This window comes from Azolla caroliniana, unplaced genomic scaffold (assembly GCF_043228905.1).
Source record: "Azolla caroliniana isolate FFs.n. ecotype wild unplaced genomic scaffold, voAzoCaro1.0.p SCAF_1, whole genome shotgun sequence".
NCBI classification, from domain to species: Eukaryota; Viridiplantae; Streptophyta; class Polypodiopsida; order Salviniales; family Salviniaceae; genus Azolla; species Azolla caroliniana.
Genome location: NW_028230436.1, coordinates 30,569,477 through 30,579,999, shown reverse-complemented (window position 1 = coordinate 30,579,999; position 10,523 = coordinate 30,569,477). Strand labels below are relative to the sequence as shown.

Here is a 10,523-nt window from a genome sequence, read left to right as displayed (position 1 = left end):
AATATTTTATCACATGTAATGAAGAGGGTGCAAGCTTAGTTTCATGAGAACTTAATGCTCACTCTATTCACATAGCCACGCAAGTCATCTATCCCAAGTAGGTCATTATAAATGGAAAACCAAAATTTATCATAGGCAAACCCATATTTTCAAGACGAGGGTTTAGTAAGTACAATGTTGTACTTCAATTTCTAGTTGCATCAAATGGTGAGACTCTTTGCCAACACGAACTTGAGAATACATGCAATTGCCCTCACGACAAAAAAATGGAAATTTGCACATAGCTATGGAGATTGATGAAAAATTAAAAGTACATCCATGCAAATACCAGCTTTGTTTGTGTTGAGTCTTTGATCTAGGTCCATTGGTTTTCATCTCGTTCCCAAGGACTTGTGAATATATGAGTTAGTTGCCATTTTTAGAACAAGAATGGAATCTTCCAATATTTAACAAAGTAGTTAACTCGAAGGCAACAATATTCATTTCTTCATAACTTTTTCTTGGCTTCCACGCAATGTGAACCTTGCAACCCTAATGGTGAAGGGGTCCGAACATTTATGCAAGTGATTGTGGCCAAGAATGAGGGACAACAAATGTCCCAAAGGACGTCCTTAATTTTGGGAGGGGGGGGGGGGGGGCATTAGTAAAGAATATGGATTAGCATAGTTATAACTTATACATTTATAAGGTGGGGGAGTTTTTATGTGGTCAATGAGTTGGAGAAAACAAGGGAGGGAATAAAGAATCGAGATCGATGAGGCCATGCATGGAACAAGAATAAGTAGAAGGGCTAGGGAGCCCTAGGTCGAGACCATAGAATCCACAAGAAGGGTGTGAGGTGATGTTGTTGATGTCATTTCCTATGAGCGTGTTGGTGTGGCACAACGGAGAGCTCACCAACGTGTGAAACATGTTCTCGATGATGTCCGAACCATCATGTTGTTGGAAAGGAGGGATAGCAAAGGTGTTATGGATGGGGGGGAAGTCCATCAAAGTGTTGACCACACTCTCAAGGGACAAATTGTTGTCCATTTGGGCATAAAATCCGAGGGGAGGTGGATTGGAGGGAAAGGTTGTGAAAGTGTCGGTCGGGCTCTCGGCCACGGACCCGTCATCTTGGGTGGTGGTGCCATACGAGGAGGAATCGTCGGACGAGTGGGCGGACATTGTGTTGGAGGTGAGACATGGGATCTCGAGGGGGCTAGTGGTCAAGTGTCCAGTGCAAGGATGAAATCCAACGGAAGTGTGATGATGGGTGGGATGGGGATGGGGATGGGGCTCTTGTGGTGACCCTTGGTGGGCCATCGAGTCCTCTTCGATCTCGGGTGCCGAGGATTGGTGCGTGATATCGGGCGACCCTTCATCGAAGCTCACGAAGGATTCGGAGACGGATTCGCCCGCCCTGGCATTGGCATTGACATCCTCGGACGACTTGGCGGAGCGCTTCTTGTAAATCCGGCACAGCACCCAGTTGTCGAGCTGCACCACGGGATCGAAACAAGACAAATTTAAATTTAGCGAGCCGAGCCGAACGAACTACGAAGAATAATGCGGGGAGGAACTAAATATTCGAAGTTTAAGCGGGAATCGATATATATTATATGAAGGAAGGGGTGAGGCCTTACCCTTAGTGAGCTCGGCTTCTGTTTGGGGCCGGGAGCATTGGGCCCGATGTCGGCGAGCCTGTATTCGTGCATGATCCAGTTGGTTTTCACTCCCTTGGGGGCTTTGCCTTTGTAGAAGACCAGGGCTTTCTTGATGCCCACCTTCTTCCGCCTCCCGGTGGTGGTCGATGCGACACATATGGACTTGTCGGCCCCCGTCGCTTTCCAGTACCCTGTTCCCGCAGCTCGGTTCGGCCGCGACCCGTTTGGGTACTTTCGATCCCGTGGGCTGAAGAAATACCATTCGTGCTCCCCGAACATCGCTCGGCCTACAGAGCCCCACATGATGAACCCATCAAATTTTGCTCTTGGGTAAATCATTTCCTAGATTTAATAGATCTAGTGCACATTTCTCTTTAGGAAACTTTTTCCCAATTGATCTATCATCCCCAACATTCTTAGCTAAGTTTGTTGCAATCACAATAAGCTAGAATGGTCACAACTAATCATCCAGGCTAGTCAAATATCACAAATTACCAACTAAATTAGGACTAGAATTGATCGACATGTTTGATGGATTAAGCGATTAGATCTTTCGATGCGATTTATTTATCCCCGGCAAGACTAAGAAAGATTCGAGCAACGGTGATTAAATTTGATAATTATTAAATGAAGAAGATTCAGTTGAAATTGAAGAAACTGAGGGGATGAAATGTATGTTGGAACATTAGATGTTTACCAGGGAGGTCCCAGGGATCGAATTTGTAGAGTTCAACATCAGCTATGATTGTGGGCATGCAAGCATTCTGTTTAATATGTGGTTCTTGTTGGGATGTTGGAGATACTGGAGCTTTTTTGCAGAGATAATCGAGCACGAGCTCTTCATCGGTCGGGAAGAAGCGGAAACCCGGAGGTAAATTCAAGTGAGAAGGAGGAGCTCTGGAAGGGAATTTGCCCAATTCAGCTCGAGTCATGATGATGGGATATAGTCTGAAGTATGGGAATTGGCAACAGATTAACAGATTCAAAAGAAGAAAAAGGAAAGAAGGATGAGGAATTGGATTGAATTGGATTGAATTGAATTGAATTGGATTGAATGAAAGAAACACCCCAAGTGCTCAAGTGCAAAATAGGATCCAGATTAGATGGATTTATATTTTATGTCTATGTGTGCTACATATGTATATATATATATATGTACTACATACACACAAACATCATCTGCTAAAATTCTTTCCTTGCTGAGATAAAAGAAGAAGAAGAAGAACTTTTCATCTACTTTTTTCAAAGGGGGAAAAAAAACAATAATTAATTTTTATTTTTTTAAAAACTGATCCAAAAAAGTGACACCTTTTATCTTCTTATATTACAATCTTCAAGTCTCACTCTTCTGAGTATAGAAGAAGACCCATGCAAAGGTGGCCCACCACGCTTTACCCAGAGCTTGCAAAATGTATGCGAAATGTAAGACAACACAAACAGACAAGTAGATTGATCGCAGTACCTACTTGTTTGTGGCGAGAACCCACTTCGGTCTTTGGCCTACCAATATTTTCCGCTCTTTTCATATCGTGTTATATGTGCCTCGTTTCATGTCATGCCTCATCCACATTAAAAGGTAAATGAGAATGTGCACCACACATCTTACAAGGATCCAAAAAAGACCAATTGCAATATATGGGACGAGGCCAAGTCCATGGCAAAAGCTGGGTTTTTGTCACTTAGGTGGTAACGTGACCAAATAGGTCCAACATCCAAAGGAATTACGTAATTGATAAAGGAACCAATGGTGGATTAGATGGGCTTTTCTTGATATTGCACCCCTAGTCTATCATAGTTATCCGTTTCATAATTAATACAATCACCATTATGTGGGGGGAGATGTCAAAGTTCCCTTATGTAGGATGCAACGCCAATGTCAATGGACCACGGTTCTAGTTACTTCTTATAGATCCTCTCTCGTGGTCCCTTCTTTAGTTTTAGAAGGCAGAGAAACTCAATCAAACAAAATTTTGTCTCCACTCTCCATGATTTTTCCACCTCTACTTCTCTTTAATTGTGACACTCTATCAAACCAAGCCATGATATCATAAACAACAATAGTCCCCAATGCATTTTTTGCCGATCAGTATCTTGTAGACAAGTTGCTCTCGTTAGAGTAACCATTAGTTTTTGCAATACCAATTGCAAAGATTGTAAAATGTTTATTTATTATTTCAAATGATCGATTTCCTAAAAACCACATTTTTTCCCTTATCAAGCAAAATAACACCTTTGAACATGTGCATTATCTCTTATACTTGGCCTTTACTTTGGAAATATATTTGCAAACCTATGTTTATAATAAAATGATCAATGTTGTGGCATTACCCCCCTAAGCTTTTTGTCCCTCAAAATGAAATTACGGCACTTTTAGTAAAACCAAAAGGTGCACACTCTCCCACACCACTAACCTAAGTTGCCATCCTTTTGACTAATGTTAAAACAATGTGTTCTTTGCTTGAAAAATATTCTATGTAAACCTTTGTTGGTGAGACTATACATAACTCATCATAAGGGGAGTAAAATTGATAGTAGAATTATGTGTGAATTTTAGCAATGTTGACATATCAATAGATCCGCATGCTCTCGATTAATTTGCTTAGTTTGTCTATTAGTTGACAAGTGGTCAATCATGCTAGTCACAAGTTTATGAAATACATGTTGTCTATAACTTGTGAACGATATCTACTTCACGATATGGAACTCTATAAAAAAAAACCACTTTACAAAATAACCAATCTTGTGCGCAAATTTGAAGCCACAAAAAATGATAAGAATAATTTTATATTGGAATTTAATAGGACGTACATGGTACATTAGAATGTGAGAGCATTGTTTTTATATAGATAATGTTTACTAAGCTTACTTGTGTTTGCAAATTCAGGTTTAAGGTCGGGAGTGTATGTACTCAATAATACAAACCTAAATTTATCTTCACTAACAAGTGTGATGTAGCATTGAATTATAAAAAGCCTTCATAGTTTTAGATCACACTACTTTTAGCTAAAAATAATATGGCCACAACATTGACATATTTTTTTTCCTTTGTAATTAATTAACTTAAGAAGAAATGGACAATAAATTAATAATTGTTAGGTCTTTTAATACCAATGGAGGATATTTAAAAACTAATAATAATTATGAATTAAGTGGAAAAAAGAGATAAAACATTTTGTATGATGTAATGCCATACGATTCCACAACATAATTTAATTCTTGAGATTGGTGGTGTTTTGGGACTTTTTCTTAACGTTGACTCAAATTTACGCAATAATGACATTGCTAGGTGGTAGTGTGATAATTTTCTCTTAGATTTCATTTTAGCAACAAACTTGGCATGTTCCCCATTATTTCGAGCATAACATTACATGACATGCGTGCATGCATATTGCATGACGACACCTCCTATGAGTTCGTAAGACATGTTAGAACTTTACCAACATTCAAATTATGAACATAACGAAAAAAAAGTGTGTGTTGATTATGAATAAATTGATTTTCATTGTCTCACTTTGTAAAAGTAATGCACTTTTTATTGTTTGAGTAAAGAATTGTAACTTCTTGTGTAGAATGTTGTTTGTATGAAATCCTTCACCAACTTTAATTTGTAAAATGATGGAGACCGCACATGGTTGTAATAATGACATACCTCCACGTATGATTGCAAGAACTATAGAAGTCCGCTTAAAGTTGTAATTGGTGAATACCATAGCGATAATGTTGTGCTATAAAAACCCTTGAGGACATTAAACTAGAATCATCCTAAATGACCAAATTTAATAAACTCATATAAATACAAGTGTAGGGTAATTAATATGGAAGAGGAGTTGAATTTTGTGACAAAAGCAGGTGAAACTAACCTTGTGGGGAATTTTAGACAATCTTTGAATCAGTAAAGTTGCGAGGTCATGTAGTGACATCTAGTGAAGGAATGTAGAAAGTGTGATATTCAAACCCAATTGCAAAAAGTGAAAGGAACAAGCTTTAATTAAAAGCAAAGAATATAGCTTATAGTAATATGATTAGAAAAGATAGATTGTAGGATCTTGAAATTTGGGACCGTGAGAGGAAAAGAAGTTCTTTCCATAATCCACGGTGTTGGTGACAGATATAATATTGACCATCTGCATTTTGCATGCTTGTGTTTGAAGTTGGTACTTTCCTTTGAGTCAATGAGGCATTTTCCATATCTTCCACATGCTCAAATAAAGAGTTCAAGATTGCATGAGTATATAATATGCCCAATAACTACGTTTCATCCATCCCTCATAAAAATCTAAACTTTAATACAACGTGTCAAATAAAATTCTAGAGGAAATTGCTCATGCAAAATTCAAACATTGATTGATGAGGCAAAATTTCATACTTTTCTAAGGACAATACTTATCATGAACAGTGAAACAAAAAATACATTCAGTTCTAATAACACTAGAAAATCGACACGTTTTCGAAGATAGCCTTCCTAAACATTACTAATACTTCATATACAATTGTATCATATTATTAGAAAGCTTTAGTAGGTCTATTCAACCTTCTTGAACAAACTAATTTATTAGAAAATAAATATATAGAAAGGTAATGTATTGATAAACTTATGGGAGAACTTTACGAAGTACCTTGCTGTTGACTCTCTTGTTTTGTATAAAATAATATGTATTGTCTACTTTTCTACGAATATGGGTTCATTGGACTTGAAAAACTTGGTTGAATAGGTATCCAAATCCCATAACCTCTTTAGCTACATCGTGACTTTCTTCATGAGATCAATATGACTGAATACTAAGTGATCTTTGACTTATAAAGCTTCCAACTTTGGGGGTCTCAATAAACTCCATTGATTCTATGAATGCATGATTGTCAATTTGTCCACGATTATGAATGTGTATTAAACATACATTTCTTCAATCTCCATGATGTATGCATGTGTTCACTCCAATATCCCGTGTCCTTCAATGATTATCTCACCTCTCAAACATGTTTTCCTCTTTAGATTTGGTACCAATTCTGACTGTTGTCATTTCTCCATACAAACTTGTTAATATGAAATTTTCTAGACATGAAGACATGTATGATCTTTTCTACACATTGCTAATAGGCATCAATGACCAAGTGTTTGCTTTTCTTTGTAAGACTTATATTACTACAACCCTTTCTTTGTAAGATTACAACCCTTTCTTCCAGATATTGTGCATGAATCTCAGACAAGACTTATGTAAGAACGTAGTATTTTTTATAATGTTTTTTTATTCTAGGAATTAACAGGGATTGCAATGAAGAATAAAGAAGATCTTGCGGTACTTTTATTAGATTTTGAAAAGGCATATGATAGAGTTGATTGGGACTTCATGGAAGGTTTGTTTTTTAGATTAGGTTTTCATGTTCAATGGATTACGACTGTAGCTTCGTTGTATCGTGAGGCCTTTAGTTTAGTCTTGGTAACCGGTGGCATCAAGGTTGTCCATTGGCACCATTCTTGTTTTTGTTAGTAATGGAAACATTCTCAATGTATTTAAATTCTTCTCACAATTTATGTCTAAGGTAATGATGATAATTTAAGTAAATTGCTAGTAGTGGAGGAATTCTGTTTGGCCTTTGGAGCAAAGATAAATTGCCATAAATCTCTTGGTTTTTTGGTATCACAAAATTCATTACCTACTTGGATGCCTCCATAGGAATTCAAGTGGGACTTCATGTTAATGCAGATATGTCAATTGCTCCTCTACTTGTAAAGTTTCTTTTATTTTATTTTAATGGAAGATGCACCTTAGTATATTACTTGAAAAGTCTACATAGGAAAACAGAAGGAGACATTTCATCTCACTTCTTTTTGTAAGATACAAAAGCTAGTACATCTTATGATACAGATGATGTCATATATGAACAAGTAGAACAATACTTACTATCCACTATCCAACATAAACGAAGGTATGGCATAATTCCCCTTTGGACCAGCAGTTGTCTCTGAAAATAATTGGAGTCCTTGCCATCGGTTCTTAAAGGCCACTTGCCGTTGCCACAAAACATCATCTGAACCCTGCAGATCATCATATTGCCCATGGATTGTGTGAACAAACAACATCCAAAATTCAATAAGCATAGTGTTGAGCTGTACATGGGCATTGTTAAAAACAGAATCACATCTCGCTTTCCATATTATTCAAAGAGCCAATGATGTAATTGTACACCAAATGACCACATATTTAATTCTGAATCGTGGAATAGAAGAAGGAAACGAGGTGAGAGAGATGTGTCCATAAGAAAAATGAAAAACATGAGAAGCATGCATACTTTCATACCTCATAACCTCTCCATGAAGGACACCCCACAATACTGCACCCCAAGAGAATATTGATCAAGAGTAGTGTTGTCTCAACAAAAAAAGCAACTTACTCCAAAATTTCTTCATCTTGGGACATAACCAAAAAACATGCAAAATCGATTCAGTAGGTGTGCCACAATGCAATCCACAAGCATATTGTTGATGCTATCTCAACCAATCACCAATAGGAAGAGCATAATGAATCAACAACCATCGAAAGCAAATGCCTTTTTTCGGCAGTTGCATGCTCCACAACCATTTCCAAAATTTTGCAAGTTGTAATCCTGCACATTATTCTCAGACCAGTGCTTCATGGCAGCAAGACATTTATACTTTGATTGCAACAATAAATTTCTACCTAGCTGAACCGAATATTGGAAAAACTTCAAATGTTTACCATTTCCACCATAACTCGGCTTTTTCCATTGATAATCAACCGGATCCCAATCTAAATTTTGAAGAGGTTTTTTTTGAAAAACCCACAATAAGCAATACAACAAGCATTCTTGAAAGGGTGGATCCAAATACCATTTTTTTCCCGATCTTGCGACTACTTGAATGGCCAATGTGTTAGCGGACATGCACACATCTGATGCAGAGTATAAATGCCACAACCTACCATCATCATCAACATTAAAATACATAGCATCACCCGTAGCATTAGTTACTTTAGCTCCTAAAATAACTTTTAAAGGAGAAAAATAACCAAACCATATTTGCTTACTTAAGGGAGACCATGAAGCCATAAATTGTCCCAATGCGACTTGCATATCATTACTCATAATAGCGCCACCTCGAACTGAATGCATTGATAAAGATTGTAACGGACGATTCATAGCATGGCATCCCCATGAAAGAACATTACATGCAACTGATGCATCCAAAGTAGCCCAATTTAGCATGGGGTGGCTACCAAGCAAAAAACCTCTTGCATCATAGAAGAGAAAATTCCAGGTCAAAGGCTGTCTCAACAAATCATCCATTATCAAAGGCATTTTTCGCACTAGAAATTTCTTAACAGTTGCCCAACTTGTGAGAATTCCATTAAAAAATCTATTTTCTGGTAAGGATGTTTTAAAGAGATGAAAATTTTGAATAAATGCCCACCTTAACGAGGGTTGCCAAACTCTGCCTATTGTCGGACACATAGTAGACAACCTACGCATCATTAGCTTGCTCAAAATACCTTGCATTGACAACATAGCTCTACCCAAATTTAGAGAGCAAAGCCTTACATTGTGATTCTGGATCCACCAACCCCAACCCACCACTTTGTCTCGGAGCAATCAATATTGCCAAAGCTACTTTAGGCCTTTTATTCTGACCTATTTTTCCTCCCCAAATATAATTGCGAATAAGACGTTGGACCTGCAAAATACATGACCTAGCAAACAACATAGTAGAAGCAATATACCAAATAGTTGCAAGAAGAACTTGATTAGCTACGAGTACACCGTTTGCAAATGATAAGTCAACCGAATCCCAAAGCAACAATTTTCTTCTTAACTTTAAAAGTAGAGGAGCAACTAACACATCCGCATTAACGTGAAGTCCCACTTGGCAACCCAAGTAACGAATAGTGGTTCCATTAGGAACCCATTTGAATTCTTGCAAAGGCATCCAAGTAGGCAACGGATTTGGTGATACCCAAAATCCAAGAGATTTATGCCAATTTATCTTTGCCCCCGAGGCCAAGCAGAATTCCTCCACGGCTACTTGTAATTTTCTTAAATTATCATCATTACCTTGGACATAAATTGCTGTATCATCAACAAATTCTGAATCTAGCAGTTGTTGCATTAAGGGCAAAGGCAAACCCTTAAGAGAAACTTGGGAAGAATTTAAATACATTGAAAATGTTTCCACTACTAGCAAAAACAAGGATGGGGCCAATGGACAACCTTGACGTACAGAACGGGAAATAGAAAATTTTCTAGTTTGCCCACTAGCTACCAAGACCGAACTAAAGGCCTTACGATACAAAGAAGCTACAAACCTAATCCATTGGATCGGAAAGCCTAGTCTAAAAAATGAACGCTCCATGAAGTCCCAATTAACTCTATCATATGCCTTCTCAAAATCTAATAAAAGAATTGCAAGATCTTCTTTAGTCTTCGTTGCAATCCTTGTTAACTCCCAAAACAAAAAAACATTATCAAAGATACCATGTTCCTGCATAAATCCCGTCTAAGATGCATGCACAATGTTCGGAAGAAAGGGCTGCAATCGCAAAGCCAACAACTTGACATATATTTTGTAAATTGTATTTAATAGAGTAATGGGGCACCAACCCTTAACCTCATCTGTGACTACATCACCTTTCGGAATGAGGCAAACCAAACCCTCTTTCCACATTTGTAGCATAATACCTGTATTAAACATTTCTTGAAATGCCGCAAGTAAATCATCAGCAATCAGGTCCTAGTATGTAAGGAAGAAATCTCTCCCCATTCCATCTACTCCCGGGCAGACATCTGTCCGAATACCTTTGATAGCTTGCAAAATTTCAAAAAGAGGAAAATGGATGGAGAAGTTGATGTGACATTTGAGATGTTACC

The 10,523-nt window shown here is 37.7% G+C and overlaps 2 protein-coding genes across 2 annotated transcripts in view; both read right to left on the bottom strand.

The window, feature by feature from the left end:
- Positions 1–10,523, bottom strand: part of LOC147869647 (T-complex protein 1 subunit eta-like) — an 82,464-nt gene that overhangs the window by 57,978 nt on the left and 13,963 nt on the right. The gene's annotated exons all lie outside the window — the stretch shown is intronic.
- On the bottom strand, positions 636–2,751 carry LOC147869648 (uncharacterized). Its single transcript, XM_087331685.1, has 3 exons — positions 2,344–2,751; positions 1,626–1,933; positions 636–1,479 (listed from the first exon to the last, which is right to left on the bottom strand). Exons 1-3 carry the CDS (start codon positions 2,576–2,578, stop codon positions 709–711), a joined length of 1,314 nt encoding a protein of 437 aa, XP_087187811.1. The 5' UTR covers positions 2,579–2,751; the 3' UTR covers positions 636–708.

What these genes read in the sequence shown, in the direction of transcription:
- LOC147869648 (XM_087331685.1), bottom strand. Translation starts at nt 2,578, where the DNA reads ATGACTCGAGCTGAATTGGGCAAATTCCCTTCCAGAGCTCCTCCTTCT. An exon ending in CGATCCCTGGGACCTCCCTG is followed by an intron (nt 1,934 to 2,343) that starts GTAAACATCTAA and finishes GGGGCTCTGTAG; the next exon opens with GCCGAGCGATGTTCGGGGAG. An exon ending in AGAAGCCGAGCTCACTAAGG is followed by an intron (nt 1,480 to 1,625) that starts GTAAGGCCTCAC and finishes CCCGTGGTGCAG; the next exon opens with CTCGACAACTGGGTGCTGTG.